The 18,227-nt window shown below is 41.1% G+C and overlaps 1 protein-coding gene across 4 annotated transcripts in view; it reads right to left on the reverse strand.

Moving 5' to 3' along the window:
• Positions 1–1,285: 1,285 nt before the first annotated feature.
• NFATC1 (nuclear factor of activated T cells 1) overlaps positions 1,286–18,227 on the reverse strand; it is a 109,852-nt gene continuing 92,910 nt past the window's right edge. For all 4 annotated transcript variants that reach the window (XM_021553413.3, XM_077785519.1, XM_077785510.1 and 1 more), the window contains one exon: positions 1,286–3,821. In XM_021553413.3, the coding sequence (XP_021409088.2) occupies positions 3,819–3,821 (3 nt within the window). In that variant the 3' untranslated portion in view covers positions 1,286–3,818. The remainder of the gene's footprint in view (positions 3,822–18,227) is intronic.

An 18,227-nucleotide genomic window follows, 5' to 3' on the forward strand; every position in this document is an offset into this window, starting at 1 on the left:
TAAGGTTAATGCAGTTGTGCTTGGGTGTGCTGTGCTTTGAGTGAAGGATGTGTGGAAATGGGAGGGAAAGGAAGCTCGCAGGAAGCCAGGTAACACAATGACTGAAGTATGTTGCTTGAGTGAATTCAGTTTGTGACATTTTGCTGGGATACAAAATGTCACGGTCTCCAGGAGAATTTGTGACTGAATTTTCAGTATTTTCCTTTTTCCAGGAACCTCACCAACAATACAGCTCATGTTGTCCATGAGGCATAAATATCACTATTTCCACCCTTCAGACTGGGAAGCAGAGAAGGAGTTCTTTGACTAATCTCTGAAGAGCTGGATTCTATCTGGGTTTTGATGGGCTTGGAGCATCTGCGTCTCTTTAAATGGCCAGAGGTTGGGCACGAGCCCCTAGGAAGACAGGTATGATGGACTAGCAGGGAGTGACACTTCATACTTACAGGAAGTAAGTAAGAAACCCTATGCAGAGAAAGATCTTTCAACCAAGGGCTTCAAAGTATATTTGTGTCTCTTTCTCCTGGAAAAAATTTTAAATGGTTTTTAAGTGCTTATGTAAACTCAGACTACTGTGGTAGGCATTCTTGTATAATTTCCAACGTGCCTTTGGTCCTGAAAAATTGAAGCAGCTCAGGTTTTCTCAGCATTTCATGGTCCATGAGGTGTCAGATGTTGGTACATACAGAGGCACCACCTGATGAGCTGACAGAAGCCCAGAGCTGTGTTCAGCCCAGCTTTGACTAAGCTGACACCCTCCTGTTTCCCCTTTATCACTGGGGGAGAGCAATGAGGAGATTCAGGGAGTAGGACACATCATACAGAGCAGATCCATTGATCACGTGGCCAGAGATCCTTCCTGCCAGCCCATGGCCAGCCCTTCTCTCTCAGGGCTACCAAAGTCCTCAGCCTAACAAAAATGTCTCTTCTATCTACTGTACTGAAGACCACAGATCCCAAGCCTACCCTTAGCAAACCACGTGTTTCAGTAATAGTTCAAGGGAGGGTAAAAGAAACAGTTGTCAAGAAATAAACACAGATGCCAAGTACTTTGTTGTGTGATCAATAAGGTAGCTTGTTTCACCACTTAAAATTCATCCAAAGGGCTCTTTTATATAGTCAGAAGCATCTGTGGCAAAGGTATTTTTGAACATACCTACGCTCCAAGTTCAGAGTGTTGTGGCTTTTTGGTTTTGCTTTGTTTTCAAAAAGGTTGATGAAAATCATTTTCCTAAACTGACATCAACAACTGTAACACATGTACAGAAACAAGATAGCAGTCTCATACAGGAAATATTTCTGCTTTCGTTTTTATTTTATGAATACATATACAACAGATGCATAATCTTCCATTATCCAGGCTTCAAAGTAACAGGTTGGGGTCTTTTTTTCCCCAAAATAGCTTAAAGAAGAAAATAAAAATCAGAATGAAGGAGCTGTGACATAGCCAAACCATACATTTGAAACCTTTGCTAAAATTACTGCTGAAATGTGCTTCTGTGTGTATGTGTGCATTGTCCTGCACAGTTAAAGCCTTACCCAAGATATTTAGTAAATGAATAAAAAAATGCTTTGGCATAATCAGAGATTCCTCCATGCACAGTTTATTGACATTTCTGAAATAATAAGAAAACAAAATTGGAGGACTATATCATATATAATTTCCTCTTCTTGGGAGAAATGCCTTTAAATGCAATGGGGAAATGAAGAGGAGTCTGTTGACTTTGCTTCCTTACTAAGATGGTTATATTAGCAGGATGCAAGCAGCTTCATATAGTAGAGATGGAGAGATATATGTATATAATGTAAAAATGCTATTTTATATGAGAAAAGAAAGTTTTTCAAGATAACATAAAATGAACCACTCTAAGACTAGCTTCCAGCAAAACACTTTGCTTTATTAGTTCTATTGTCTAGCTACAAGTCAAGCTGACATTTGTCAAGCTTTTTAACTTTTCATATGTCAGTCTATAAGGAACGTTTCATGCAACGTCTACAACACTAAATACAGGGTAAATAACTGGCATTAAACATGTGAGGAATAACAGATTATTATAAGGACCAGTAACAGCATATTATGTACATAGAGCCATATTATATTCTCATGTCTTCACAGTAATGTGCAAATGTGACAAATATGGCTTTCATTTTTTTTTCTAAAGAAAGTAAGACATAATTATACAGAAGAATGTTTTAAAACACTTAGTTGGATTTCACCATTTTGTGAAACCTGTTCAGTCTTCATTGCATCGGGGTTAAGGAGCCACCCCAGTTCGGGGGTGTAGTTTGGAGGTGTTTCCAGGAGGGGGCACAGATTCCTAAGGCACAATATTAATGTTAAACATTTTTAATTTAGTCATGCTATTTTATTTTAGTTTTGCTTTTATTTTTTTTTTTTTTTGTTATATGAAGTAATAGGTCGTTTCTAGTTATATAATAAGCAGTTGATCGTAAAAAATACAATGTTGAAGGCTACACTACATGCCTACCTGTAGCTCCAGGAACATTAGGTAATCTGAAAACACATTATACAGCGCCACATGTGAAACCAAGGTGGATTTTTGGTAACATCCTTTTCCATACATGTAGCAGAGAGTTATAAGGCTTCTGCGGAATAATAATATTATAACTGAACAAATATTTTACACTCTTCCATAATAGTATTTACAGTCACTATAACTCATATTCTGACATTTGGTAAATAACATGTATCTTGTATGCATCCTTCTTGCCTATCTAAAGTGCTTGCTTAACTGCGTGAGGAAAGAAAATGCATACCTGCTTTAGGTGCAACAAACCCTAAAAAGAAGTAGCTGAAATATTTGCTGTGGATTTGAAATGCATTCTCAGAAATTGAAATTATTGCTAAATTCAGTGCCCTTACTAGGCAATCATCTATATTATTTGTCATATATAAATATATGCATATATACTAGTATGTATGTACATGCATATACATTCATCTATCATGTAAAAGATAGATTTCAATTTTTTGTCCATCAACCTTTTTTATTTTGTGCTATTCAGTTCACTTGTGCTATGACAGAATCTGGATCAAAATCAGAATCTTACTATGCTACTACTACCAACCCTATGATTCATTAGCACGTAATAAAGGCAATATGCAAAAAGAAAGCTGAGATGATGATGAATCAGGAGACTTTTGAAATGCACTGAGAATAAGGCAATAGGCTGTACATTACAACAGAGGAAAAGCTGAGGAAAATTCTGGAATTCATAAATGTGTCTTACTTGAGTTAGGATTGCTCTCCTTACTCTGCTGCAAGGTCCTATGCTTTTTTCCAGTATCATTCTCCAGAATTCAAGCTCTAGAGTTTCTGCATCTACCAACACTTTTAATGGTAGCAAATTCAAAGCTTATTAAAAATGCCCTGATGCCACAACCTGGTAAAATAAGGCACTTCCAGGGCTGTATTCCAGCGGTGCCATGCCAAAAAGATCAGCAATGGGAAGAAGCGCTCAGATTTTGCAGAGTTTCCTAGTTTTGTCCCACGAAATGCGCCATCTTGGAGCATACTCCTTCTTCTCTCTTTTGAGATGATTTTATTTTAAAAAAGTTGTTTCATCAGTTGAAGTTGAGGAGCTACTTCTTTGTAAGCAAGAGGTAAATCTTCAGTTCCTGACATTCATTAAGGTGGAAGATCAGAGTGGTACCAGGCAATGTCTTCAGTTCATTCAGTATAGCCCGACTCGAGGTGATATGCCAGCCAAGTCAAAAGTGTGTATTTCATACCAGGCCCACACTGAAAGCTATGAGTGGACATTGGTACTGGAAAGGTCATTCCTTATAATTTCATTTACTGCAAAGAAAGAAGACAAGAAAAGGAATAGATTAGCATCCTGCTGCTGCAGGCAGTTGTCCTCAGTCCACAACCCCCCTGAACTTGCACTCATTTCTTTACAGTTTCAGTACAACTCTGAACAGTGAGTGTGACATCACCAGGTAGCTTGTACAGGCTGATCACAGTGCAAACCCAGCAGGATTAACCAAGGTTATTAACATGCCAAATACCATGTAAAACCAGGCATCATAAAGCCAGCAGCATCCTGGATCCTTGATTGCATCCAACATATTTAACATTTCAAATTGGTTACAGATAAAACATTTCATTTGCTCTAGAACTGCCTCTGAAATGCAAAGCCAGGAGGACTACAAGAGATCTTAGAATAATCTACTCCTTCCACAAAAAGAGCTGCTTGGAAAGTATGTTAGCCATGGTAGGTACTGGTGGCAGAAAGCTGCCAGTCACTGAATCTGGGTATGTCCAGATGCAATGCCTAGATAGAATACAACTTCACATGATGATTTTTTCCACTGTGGGTTGATATTAGGGGAAAAAAAAAAAAAAAAAAAAGAGAGAGAGAGGAAACTGCTGTATGCTTGCCCATTCCTGGAGCTGGTAACATGTTTAAATATATACCCCCCATCGTGGTGACCAGTGCATATGGACATGCACTCTTTACTTCTATCTACACAAACAAATGAGAGGGACAAACAAGTTAAAAAAACTCTCCTGGAAGAGTTAGAGGAGACAATAAACAATGTTTGCTCTCTCAGCAACATCCAGCCAGACTGTATCTCCACTGATAAAGAGTTGTTTTCTTTATTCATGAATCTTCTTTCTTTCTTTCCCCCTCCCCTGAAGATCATCAAGCAATACAGTTTCCCACACTCCAATTATGTCCATGTGATTTTTGGCAGATGGGCAGGAAATGACTGAACCTGGCAAAGGTCATCAACACAACATCCCTTTTATTTCCACTCCGCCTCCCTACAGCAACTGGCACCACCTGATTTACACGGAGATAGACAAAATGCCATCAACAGGACTATCACTGCTTCTGAATTTCTCTAACATTGCCAGGACTGGGAAACACGTGCCCACGTCATGGAAGCACCAGGAAAAAGCCTGCATTTTCCTTTCCTTGTAGGCTGCTCTTCACAGTAATCCAGATAACTTCATGTGTTTACTGGAAAAGACCAAGCCTGTGCAAAACCAGCTTCCTGAAGCAATTAGTTGGGTACGTTTGGTGTTGGTTTTTATGGCTTTTTTTTTTTTTTTTTTTTTTCCTGCAGACCTATTGCCCACTTAATAATTACAGCACATGAATCACTCAGGATTTGTGTCACAGGTCCTGGCCACCAAAGCCAATTCTACCAATAGATGCACACACCATACTTCAGAGTGGAAATATCAGTTGCATTTGTGACTATCTACTGACAGCAGCAAACTAAGAAGTATGGAAATGAGCTGTGAAAAGACAAAGCAGTTCTTCCCCTTGAGAGTGCTGTGGAGTTCATCTTTAATATTATGAAAGAGCAAAAACAAATTCAAGTGGCAAGCCCTGCACTGAGGCAAAGACTGCTCTGCATGCATCCAAACCCAGCCAGAAGTGCCATCCTGTTCATATGTGGCCAGACTCCAGAGAGCTTTAGGCACTGAGTCTCTGCCTTGAATGCAAACAGCATTCAACTTCTGTGGAATTCTGCCATGATGCTTTTGTAAAGATCACTTCTGTGATAAACTTCTAAAGGCACTCTCAGGTCTGCAGCAAAATCACACAGTGATACCTTTGTGTTTTATGTGACAATGAAAACAAATCCTCCTACCAGCCAGGCAGCATCATAGTTTTGCTAACTTTCCCTCAAAGCTTCTGTTAAATCAAATAAAGTTAAGACACTAATCAGAGCTAGTGTCACTTGTTGTACAGTTACTTAGTGCTTAGAAACATTAAAGAATGAATCTTCACAGTGCTTCTGTAAAATGTGAACATAAAAACATCACTGGTATTTCATGGGCATAGGGAGGTGGAAATGCGAAGGCCCTCTCCATCTCAGTCAGGATTAGCACCAAGGCATCTCAAATCTCTGAGTAATGCTGTACCACTTGCTGAGTTACTCCTGCTTGATTCTTTCAGTGAAACTTTCAAAAGCAACAGCCTCAGCCTGCCAGCTCATGCTTTCCCCTATTAAAGCATGTAGCAAAGGTATTTTGGAAGCAACTTGATGACAGGAGCCAAAGATCCAACTCCAAAACCAGCTTAGACAGTCAAGGGACTGCATCTTCCAGTCACTCCAGGTACCTTCAGCTGATCATCTGTCACTTAAGTGCTGTAGGACACGTCTTACTCCAGATATGACACAACTTTTCCTTTCAGCTGGGAGCCCACCTACCTTGGCTCAGGCCATGAGACCACGGTGCTCCTTGAATCACACTCTCTCCATCTCTCAGCAGCCAAATCAATTTGTCCCCAGCTGAAATCACTCATATTTTGTTACTGACTCACAGCAGTTTCTTGCTTGTTTTTATTTTATATTACTTTCATAAGAGAGGTGGACTTCTACCTTGATGAGTAACTCTGGCATCCTCATGCAACAACATCTGGCAGCTGTTCAACAACAGTCACTAGACAATGTCACCACGTTCTTGGGAGACAGCTGAACCTCAGCCCAAGTGCATCCATTGCCACCAGACATCGCTATCAAACAGGCCCAAAACCACCAAAAGGACACTCTCCTCCGCAATGTTCTGTGGACAGTGTGGCTCAGATACAGCTCTCTTTATTTCACTGTTTCACTTGCTGTTTGTAAAAACCCACTACAGTGTCAAAAATGCAAAATATTCCCAACAATGCAGTGGAAAATAACCTGCAGAGAAGGACAAGGGTGCATGCAAAAGGCCCAGGGGGGGAATACATGGCAGCACAGCTGACCTTGCAGCAGCAGACAGCTAGCAGAGATGAAAGAGGAAGTGTGATTCGAGGGGGCTTTCCCTCACTGCCCACCCAGACACCTGAGGCTGCAAGGAAAACCCTCTGGTGGGTGGAAATGGGGGAAAACCAGGAGGCAAGCCCATGTGAAGTGTGATGGGTGATGCTTGCTGGGTTTGCTAGAAGGATGCTCCCCACTACCTACCCCCAACTGCATGGTTCAGCACTTCCATGAGGACTCTCCACATTTTTTGTTTCTGATTTCTGGAAAATTTATTTCCTTTTAATACTCCAAAACATGTTGACATTTCTGTTGCATGCTAAGAAATATTTTATTTTGCATCAAATGGAATGTCTTGGAATGTTTTTTTGACCCCAAACAGATTTTTCTTTCATTTGGCAAGAAAACATCAATATTCTTGTTATAGGCTGACCCAAGACTGTCTTTCTCAAGAGCAAATCACACCTCTTCTACTGAAGTTCTGCTGAAGCATTTTATGTGGCCATCTACACCAGTGTAACAACTACCACTGCTGTCAGTTCTTTGGGAAAGAACATAAGAACCAGCACACCTCTAGTGGTGCTGTCTCTAGTTTACCTTTGCTCTGCTGGACGACTTTGTGAGCCAGAGGTCTGCAATCGCGCTTCTAATAGACTTTGGTGAAGTTTTTTCCATTAAATTTTCTACTAACCTTCTGAACCTGTTCTGGCCTTCACAGTTTCCTATAGCAATGGTTCTGCAGTGTAGAAAAAGGTTTTTTTTTTCTGATTTAAATTTGTTTCTTGTAAATGAGTTGACTGTTCCCTGTTCATTGTCTTCTCTGCCATCTATCCCTTTGGTATCCTCAGAGCTCCACTTGGTCCTGTAAGACCACTGCAGAACTTCCCAGAGAGGCAAGATCTGATCATGCAGATAAAGTAATTGACATTTTTCTCTCGGCTCTCACATTTGTAACAATATTATATAGTTCAGGAGAATTAGCTGGTTGCAGTCTTGAATGCTTAAGTTTTGACTTATAAACCTGCTACTATTATAAGAGGATTGTGCATGCTCCACAGAACAGCAATATTCAGTGTAAGCAGTATTTTGGCCCAGGTTTTGAGTTTCATTCCTAAAGCAAATGCTGGTCTTTGATTCTCTGGCTGCTTGGATACACATCCTTTCATGTCTGCAGTACCATTCCAGGAGTAGCTGGGTTTTGAATAAGCACAATATTCTTCAAAGAAAGGTTGCAATGGCTTTACACTAATTTTTAAAACAACATAACCTGAGTACTAAAAAAGACCTGTTTTATAACTAGGAGAGAGGAGATCCAAATGATTACCCAGCTTGTTGCAGGCTCTACATACAGCATAGCAGCAGATCTGGGATAGCATGCAAGATGTTTAATCTTCAATACCTAGAGTAGCACAACACTTCCCTTAAAGCACCAGGTTGATCTCTATCAGATCAAAGAGCTGAGTACTATGATTTACTGTGCCTTTGTCATCAGATTTTTTTTCACTGTTTTTCTGCTGGCTTTGGCAGGGAGGCCACTGTCGCTTTCATAGCTAACACCTACAGTTCCCCACAATGCCTTCTCTCAACTGATATTTTCCATTGTCATGTTCAGCTTTTCCACTGACAGAAAAGTCAAAAAATAATAACGCTGAGAAATGCAGGTAACACATGACCTCTCTACCTGTCAAGGCTTCTGAAAGAGGAACCTTTCCTTTGCTAAACAGCAGATGCCACAGTAGCAGGATGTGGTGAGCTGTTACACCACATTTTAGTCTAATAGGAGATTTTTTTTCCCTCTTATATTTAATTTTGCCTTGAAATGTCCTTGAAATGGAAATTTCTGCTTTACTAATTAGCAAAATCAGTATCTTACACCATGCACCAGTTTGGGCTCCTGCATGGAACATGACAACCAGATATATCTGTACAAATGTGGGTTCCATATATAGATGTGAACTTCATAGGAAATGTATTATTTTTAACACTTGGTAGTTGTACATGGATTCCATCAACTGGCAAGACTGTAAATTTCTGCAGATTTCTGCCTTCCTTGCATCTGACTACTATTGTGGATAACAATGTGGCTTTCTGTTTTAATAAAATGCCTGTTCTTCTGAGACAAAGTTATGCTTTCCAGCTCAAAAGTTCCACTGATCCTGCTCAAAGCAAAGAAGTTGCAAGGTCAGTGGTGCAGGGACTTGAGAGAGGGTACATGCACAGGGTTTCCTCAACTAGGGAGCTTTTTGGGGATAGAAATAAGAGAGTTTGGAAGACTTCATACTCCTAAAGGTGAATGTCTCCCAAGAGTCTGAAAAAAATGGGAAGTGAGCTGAGAGCCGTGGTCAAACTCACAAAGAGTCTACAGTTTTGTGGATGAATGGTAACAGTTTGAAAACATCCCATTCCTTTTTATATTGCAAGCAGTAACATTAAATCTCCGGTTTCTGGCTAGGTGAAGTTGCTGTCTTGTCACACATGTGGAATTCAGAGACCAATGTTCCCATGACTTTAATCTATGTTAGCAGGAGCCCAGAAAGTCTTGCACAAGGAGATTGAGTAATGGAACTCTAGGATGCATTTACTGTTGTGCCTCTTTATGATGCACTCTTCCACAAGGAAGCTTTGTGGCTCTTCATTCTTTTTTAATAAACAGAGAGGTGAGATAAGAGTTTAGGCAAAAGGACACTCAGAGGTTTTGCACTGAGCTGACACCTTGTGATTCACACTCCCCTGATGCCCTCTAAATAGCAAAGGCATCAACTCAGCTCCTTCAGGATGGTTTTTGGTTTCCTTATCAATAAAATTGCCATATGGCATGTCCCAGGACATCCAGGCATACAGGGTGACATGAAGTTTCTAGCCACAGTTGACTAGCCCAACTTTGCTTGTTACTTCATGTCCACCTGGGGACCACTACCTCCAAAATGGAGCAGAAGTGAAGACAAGAGGCAGAGATTTCATAAATACTCACTTGATGAAAATTAACAAACACAGCCTGCTCTGACTGCTTCACATGGCATGGAAAATGCAAGTAATACCAGCTGCACCTTTCAAGCTATGTGTGTGGAAAACCTGTGGTAAATCACACTCCAATTCTGCTGTTTCTGGACAATAACGCTTCATCTTTCAGATGGGTGTAGTGCACAAACAGTATGATGCCATGACTGGAGACCTTATTTGGATGGTGTATGACACTGGTCAGACTGCACAACTTCTTTGTCACAGCCTCCAGAAGGTCTGTGGAAGGTCTGAGCAACCTCCAGAAACAAGTAGCAGTCCTGGAAGAAAAACTGCCTTCATTTGGCTCTTTGTTTTGCCTCCTGGCAGAACTCATTAGTTCAGGTCAAGCCTTACATAGGTACAATTACAGCAACACCCAGGTCAGGGATCTCTCCACACAGCTCATGACACAGTGTGGATGCACCCACAAGTGCTCTGAATTTCTGCTGTCACTATTCAGCACACAAAGAGAGCTGGGGACACATAGCTCTGGAGTGACTGTGAGTTTGACGCTGACACCACGCTACCTGCAATAATGCTTTGTAGTATGACGTTCACTTTGCTGTCTATAATTATTGCCCTCGGATTTTTTCCACCAGCAGTGATGCCACATCTTCCTCCATCAGGCTTCTCTGCTCTTATATATGCCCTTCTTTTAGATGAAATGCCATATATTAGAATCACTGAAGGGCAATTCAAAGTTCCAAATGAATGCAGAGGAAGCCGAAATACAGGAGGAAAGTTTTTTTCTTATCTCCATGTAGAGATTTTATTTTAAGAGAAAAATGGCTAAATATAGATGCATATATAGTGACTAAAAAAATTAAACTCCTAGTATAAACCATCCCATGACTAAAATTCTACAGTTTTATCAAGGTACTCACTATTCCTCATTATTAATAAGCATCACTACTTTTTGACATATGAAAGCTGCAAACAAGCAACATAGAATTGTTACTCAAATCCCAGAAAAAATTGGTTTTTCTTACAGAAAGTAATTTTTCAAAGCTAGTAATCATTGTCCTGTGAGTGAGGCAAAACATCAGCAAACAGTGATATAAATTCCTGAGGTGCTAGACTGTAATGCAAAACTATAGATCAGATGAAAACTTACTGAATTAAAAACCAAACAAAACAAGTCTTGTGAAGCAGTGGAAAAAATAACTTCACACGTTCCACAAAGAAGTTAGATCTTGTATTACCTCAGGTGTCCTGGATGTGTTTAAACCTTAAATTTATTTTTATCTGTTTAATCATAATAAGCCACTACCACAGGGCATGCTATTTTTGGAGACAGAGAATAGGACAGTGGAGCAAGTGAGTGACAACAAGTAGCAGGTTTGAATAAAACATGATCCTCCCATAAGAACGTCAGCTTGGCACGATGGAAGGCATTGTTGTGCATGACAGCCATTACCACAGAGCCATTTTCCTACCTGCTCTACCCTCTGCCTTATTTATTTAACCAACTCCGAGTCTTACAGGGAGGCTGCACTGCGGAGGGCTAATGGGAAAGGTTCCTTGTAGTGTGATGACAGCACTGTGCGGCTGCAATTTAACTGGGGCTCTTGAATAGGTGCCCAGACTAAATTAGTCCCATCCTATTGCACCAAAATTTCTGGGTTTCAACTTTTTCATCCCTCCCATATGCAGCCCTGGAAATGCCCTGCATCTCTTGCTCTGCAAACGCTTAGGGATGAATTCCCCAGCTGCTGGAAATTAGCATAAGGATCAGCAGAGCTGCAGTGATTTCCAACACACTGGAGTCTAAACTTCAGATTATTTTTACTCTTAGTCTGAGGATGGCTGCATTCAATCTGATCTGCCCTTTTACCAAAGAATCAGAGACTCAAGAGGAATTTCAGGTAGCCCTTACTAAGGCCAATCTTGCCTGGAAAGATGGGGATTTGGGTTGTGCAGAGGCTGCAAGGTCTGCCCCAGTATGATGCAATCCTCATCTAAAACACACATATGCACATAAGTGAGGGTAAGGCTGGCAATGAACAAATAAACCACATTTTAACCAAAATGATGTGTTTATGTTCCTAAGAGCATCTGTAAGGGAAACAAAACAGACATATTTTACATTTTACACAAAATTTCCACATGACAGATAAACTACACAAATGTTACCTAAGGCAGCCAAAACCTGAGGTCAGTGCTGCTGGAAGCTTTGCGGGTACCACTCCGGAAGGAGTAAGGAAGACCACGTACCCCTTTGCCATAGACAATAAGAATTTGCCCCTGTCACGAGCAATATAGTAATGCAAATTGATCTTGGTGAAGAGTTCTCCTTTTCAACCTGGTGCCCAACACTGAAACAGTACTGTCAGATCCCGGCATTCAGAACTCATGATTTGTGCCCTGAAGCATGACAAGACTAGATTCAAAATGAAAACAAATTTTAAGCAATTCTGCATTTACCTATTTTTCTAGCCTCCAGATATCTATGGAATTGTTAAATCCTGAATGTCACTGAAATGAAACTTCCTTTTTTTGTCTTTTTACTCTCATTTTCTTGGTCCCATCTCACAAGGTTTGCCATATCTCACAACTAGCTCTCAACTAAAGCATAGATAACACCTGCAACATGAGGCTCTCAAAGTATCCTGTGGTTAGAAAAGCAAGGTTAAAGCCCACCTGATGGCCCCAAGGGCTGGCAGGTTCCAAGGTTCACCATCTGTGAATGGGAGAGGGGGAGTGGGACTGGACCGTGTCGCAAAGCTCTGGGCCCAGTGCTGAAGGCTGAGACTTGGAGACTTCATGCTCTGCCAAAGGAGCATCCCATATGCAGGCATCCAGCTTTTCTGTGGGCAGCTGACACCAACCCTTCAGACCTCACATGGCCATCAGGCCAGACCTTTCTACATTACACATGAAAGGGCTTTTCTCAGCATGCTGGAAAAGTGATAGATTAGCTTTAGAAAAAAAAAAAATTCTGGGGATACAGACAGGAAAATAGGGAGCAAGAAAAGGTCCATAATCTCTATGGCTTACTGATTTCAGTTTAAAAAAAGCCTAATAAAACTGAATTTCTCTATTGATTATACAATTATTAATCTTTTTAGAAACTTTTCCAACATTGCACATAATGAGCAATTCATCAAAGCATATTAGGTGCCACAAAAGTTGCATTCAATATAAAGGGGTCATTAAGTTTCTTGTAATTGAACATTACTGAAGCTTTCATTAGTTCTAAATCAAATCAATGGGATGTGCATGTATGCTCTTTATGTAGTAATAGTATGGCCCAAAGTGATCCTCAGAAATCCTCTGAAATGAGCCACCTTGCACTGCTGTCCATAAAAAAACAGCTTGTGTGCAGCTGGGCATATCACGTAAAGCAAAGAAACAATAAATGTGACCTTAGGTCACACAGCAGTATTTGCTGAGTGCCCTTTTCTTTCCATGGGTAGAGAACAGCCAAGAGACTTCATTCTTCTTCCACTCAACCAGCCTTAAAATCTGATGGACTTGAGCAGGAGTAACATGGTTTCAAGAATGGAAGCTTCCTGGAGATAGGTTAAAACAGGGTTTATATGATTTTTTTTCTGAGCAAGAAGTTTGGTTGTATTTTTTTTATTATTTTTTTTAATGGACCCAGATCTCCCTATTATCATCACCATCATCACCACCTTGTTCCTTTATAGCTGTTTTCATCAGTGAAGTGCATGCCAAACAGAAAAGATCAGTGCAATTATTCATATCACCCAGCAAAGCAGGCACATGGGCAGGGACAACAGGATTGTGTGTGGCCACTGTGTAGACACACAATGTGCCTTTGGCACAGCGGGTGGCCACTGCTGGAACACATCTGTGCCTTGCCCATGTGAAGGCTGAGCCTTGTTTGATAACCCCTGATCCACAGGGGTTTTGCTCAGTCAGATAAAATGTGAAGTGACATAAGTGACTCAGTGAGTTGTCACATGCTGCTGAATGGAAGAGAAAGGCTGGGTGGGGCTAATACAATTTTTATGTGTTTGATAAGGGAAAATAAATCCACCTATGAGCCTGCTGGGGACTAGACTGGGAAAGGTCACACTAGCTGGGGGAAATCCTTAGGTGGTGGAACACAGTTGCTAATCTTCAGCAGTGGGCAAAGAACCTGGGCTGGCTTTGGGAATCTGAACTGGTGCCTGCAAAGAGATGGCAAAAAAATGGATGCAATAAAAAGTTGTCACACAATAAATTTGCTTTTGGCATGACCTGGTCACCATCATAATGTGAGCTGTAAGTAATGCCACAGGATTTAATTTCAACCACAGCAGCATCTGTTGCTGGAGAACACTGCAGTTCAAAGAGAAGTGCATGTCCTCTTCCTCATGGCTTCTTGGACAAGAGCACTGGCAGCACTTAATGACACTCATGCATTGGCTTTGTACCACCTTAACTAGGGACAGACCTTTTCATAACAAAACCTCCAACCAGTTTGACTGGGAAGCTTTGATCCAAAGGCTGATTTCAAGTGGATTCATACTGGAGACATACCAGTGCAGCTTCCATGATGTGGAAACTCCTAGGGTGCTGGTGGATGCTCTCTCCAATGTGGAGACGTGGCTGTGAAAACTGCACCCAGACTGTTGCTGGATTCCAGTACTCCTTGGATGCTAAAACCACTTACAGCAAGCATCTCAGATTATAGCAGCTGGAAGAATACTCTTATTTGTACATGGTCCCAGTGTGACAGAGCTGCAAACATGACAAAATGTCTTTTCCTCTTTTCTCCTCTCCCACATGCTGTGCCTAGCTGCAGGATGGCTCAAGCTCTGGCTGGACTGACAGAGTAATGTCAACAGTAAAATCACCACATGCAGTTGCAAGAATTCAGTAAGAATCACAGCTGGTCTTCCAGGGAAGACAAAACCTTCCTTCTTGCAGATCAGTGCTTGACACAAGAACCCTGCTGATGCTCAGTGCTCCCCGCTAGAGAGGAAATATATTCTGCCCCAAGAATGAAGCACTGTAAATCTGCAGCCACCACTAGAGAACTAGGGAAAAGGCACTTGAGAGCAGGTGTACAACACTCAGCTCTCAAACCCACTTAAGGACCTGAAATTTTATTCAAAATGGTTACATTACACTTGTCAAACAACCACTTGCAATGTACAACCAGCTTATTTTCTGCCTCTTTTTGAGCACTTGGACTTCAAAACCCTTGCTTCTCAATAGCTGAGCAATGACAGGGCGCTTCCATGTCCCAGGCTGCAATCTCACAGCACATTCAAACTCCAGCAGGAGTTGGCCTGCACCTTTGAGAAGTGCTCCAGGCAACAAAATGAGTGGAAGAACTTTAACGGTAATTCAAGAGGAGCTTTAAAAAATTTAATAATGCTTCAATGAAGAAGCTGGCTGCCTTCATGAGATTCAGCAGGTCAAATCAGCTAATTCAGAGCAGGAGGTAAACACATGGATAACACAGCAGTTTGGGAAAATCCACACAACTACACATTGCTTGAAGGGGCGGGCAGGTCCCCGTTCCCTGGGGAGCTCAGCTGGGACATGCAGACTACAGGACTTAGTTGTGGGCATACAGACGTGCAACATCTGGCTCTTTCTTCAGAAGCATCCTTGCAACAAGAGCAACCCAGCAAGGGTCAGCTCTTGCTGAAGACCCTGTGAACCAAACACTTTTTAGTCTGGAGATTTGGGGACATCAAGGACATTCCACTGATGAGATGAAAGAAAAAAGTACAACAAAGGTTTTGGTGAAAGGCTGCACAAATTGATTGCTGTTTGCTCCACACAACAGCCCTTCTGGTGCACCAACATTTTGTAAAATATAGTTCCATGAAACAAATTATTATCTCCAGTAACTTCCGTCTACACACATTTCTGAAATACTTTCATTCCAAACTGTTTTGAGAGGAAACATTAAAAAGAATGGAAACCTGGCAATTAATCAGATGGAAACCTTTGTTTCCATTTTACAGAATAGGAAAAAAAGAAGAGAGAATTATAAAAAGAATACCCAATACTAACTGCTAAGTAGGAAAATAAAAGATAAGCAGAGGCCAGGGACTTGGACCACTGGTGTGCTGCATGCATTTACCTGTGCTCCGATGTGGTTCTAAAGGGTGGGTCAGATCTGTGTTTGCTGTTCGTGTTCAAACCCACATAAATACCTAGTTTGAAACTGGGTTTTGTCAGATGAAAATTCTATTTCCTTAAAAACTCACAAAATAAAAACCTTGAAATTTTTTTTTTTTCAAAGCATGGACGAAAGTCTCTCCTGGTCAAGACACACAGCAAATATTTACAGGTGCTGGGGAGACACCATTTCCTCCCTTTAGGCTTCAACCTGGTGTCTGCCACATGATTTTATCCATTCAATGAGTTTTTTTTTTCCAGACATCTGCCAAGAGGAAATAACTTCGCTGTATTGGGAGTCTGGGAATCCTAGAAAACAATCTTAAATCCATAAAATAATTGAAGTGCAGTTTTACTGAGCTGTTCAGTTCGATTCTGATTTTTACTACAATGTCAACAAGAGTTTAATTTGTTTTAAAGTTTAGGTTCTTAAATCTGAGTGATATACGGTAGTTTACAGCTTGCTGGCAACAGCTACTGTGGAAAAAAAAATGGAAAGTGCATATAAAGGCGGTTCTAACTTTGACATTGTGAAAGAAGGGAGCAGTGCCAAGAGCAGCAAACAGCATGGCTTTCCCAATCCTGGCTGGCTTTAGGGACTGCTTGCTATTGACATCAGTCGCTATGGGATACATTTCCCTGCTCTAACAAATTTCATCTGGAGCCTGTAATTAAAAAAGAAATGTCTCAAAGTGTAATTTCTTTTCCTAAAACATTCACAGATGTTAACTAGATTGCTAATAGTGTGAGATGTCTGTGGGTGGACATCTTCTTCCTTATCTGCTGTGTCAAAGGGGACAATTTATTTATTAAAACCAGTCCTAAAGGTAGTAATTTTTCTGCATGCATCTTTGTGTATGGGGGTGGTGGTGTTTTCTTCCCTAAACTCCTTGCCAAATGAACAATTTGGAGGTGCTTTTCTTTAGTTTTTTTTCTTTTCTTTCCTCATAGAAGTCATCTTCACCGTCAGCCTAATTTAAAAGGTACTTAGAGTGACTAAAAATGTCTTTGTGGAGCAGATTGAGAAGTATCCTGTCTGAGCTGTAAAATTGTAATAAAAATAAAAGTGGTTGTAATAATAATGATAATAACAATAATAATAATAGTAGTGATGTAAGTTTCCTGCTCCAATGACTTTCCACCAGTGTCTTTGGCTGGCGCCCCTTAGTAACTTCTGCTAAAAGCATTTCCAGGAGCCGCCGGAGGGCCAGGGAAGCTGATCTGCTTCAGGCACACACCAGACATGCAAGGGGATGAACATGAAAAAGGGATGAGAAACACGTGTCCCTGGGGAAGCAAGAAGGGGTTTTCTTGGCTCTTGGAGAGCATGGCAGCCCCAGCTCTGCCATGGAATGCTGCTCCTAGCCAAGCACTCCCCACCCCACATGGCCTTGTAGAGCATCCCCCCAGTACCCCGCAGGAGATGATGGCTGAAACTCTCCTTCCTAACACACGCAGCCCAGACGCAGTTGTCTGCTTCTGCCTTTCTCTCTGCCAACTTCCCCCCCTCTCGCTTTTAATTTTCTTTTTTCAACCAGCTTTGATTGGAGACAGAGCTTGGGGTAAATCAGAGGAATTTCTAGATTTTTCTGAGTGCTGTGAACTCTTGCTGTTTTCTGATACCTACTTCCTGCCATATCTAAAATAACAGCAGCTGCAGGGGCCTGATAGAGAAGAGCTCCAGGGGAGAAATTCTCACAAAAGGGGTGGGAACGAAAAAAAAAAAAAAAAAAAGAAGGAAAAAAAGGACTTATTAGGGAGACGATAACACAGAGAGCCAACATCAGATTAATTGTTGGAGTTGATAGCACCATAGGCTGTGGATGTTGTCAGAAGCAAACAAATCCTGTAAAATGGCCATGGGAATGATAAGTCTCCATGTTTGCTGGGATAACAGAGGTAGCTTTACAGCACTTGTCCTATTGTATGGAGTATCATGCCTCTATTAGCTAATGTCTCTTAGGGTCAGATAAGTGAGGATCAATGTCCTGCCTTAGAAGATTTCATGCTTTCTCTTTGGCGTGGCTATCTATGGAGAGCTGCAACAAATCTTTGTACACATACAGAAGGCCCCCTCTTTAGACAAAAACATCAGAGAAAATGGAAAATTGTTGAAATTACATTGTTTTCCATGGAGAACACATAGTGCAGTGTTGTCATTGTCTCATTACACACCACATGAATGAGTACAGCCACCCAAGAGACTTCCAAAAAGGGACCTTATATATTTGTATGGAAACTACTCAAGGAGAAGAATGTCTCTGTCCTACTGGCATAAAGGGTGACACAAACAGACATGGCGCACTCATACAAAATATACTTATGAGCTATTCATTGTGCAAGAACACACTGAGATCTCCTTGAGATCCCTTGCAACTAACACAAACATTGCTTTAAATATCAGCAC

The sequence above is a fragment of the Lonchura striata genome, chromosome 1 (genome assembly GCF_046129695.1).
Source record: "Lonchura striata isolate bLonStr1 chromosome 1, bLonStr1.mat, whole genome shotgun sequence".
NCBI classification, from domain to species: domain Eukaryota; kingdom Metazoa; phylum Chordata; class Aves; order Passeriformes; family Estrildidae; genus Lonchura; species Lonchura striata.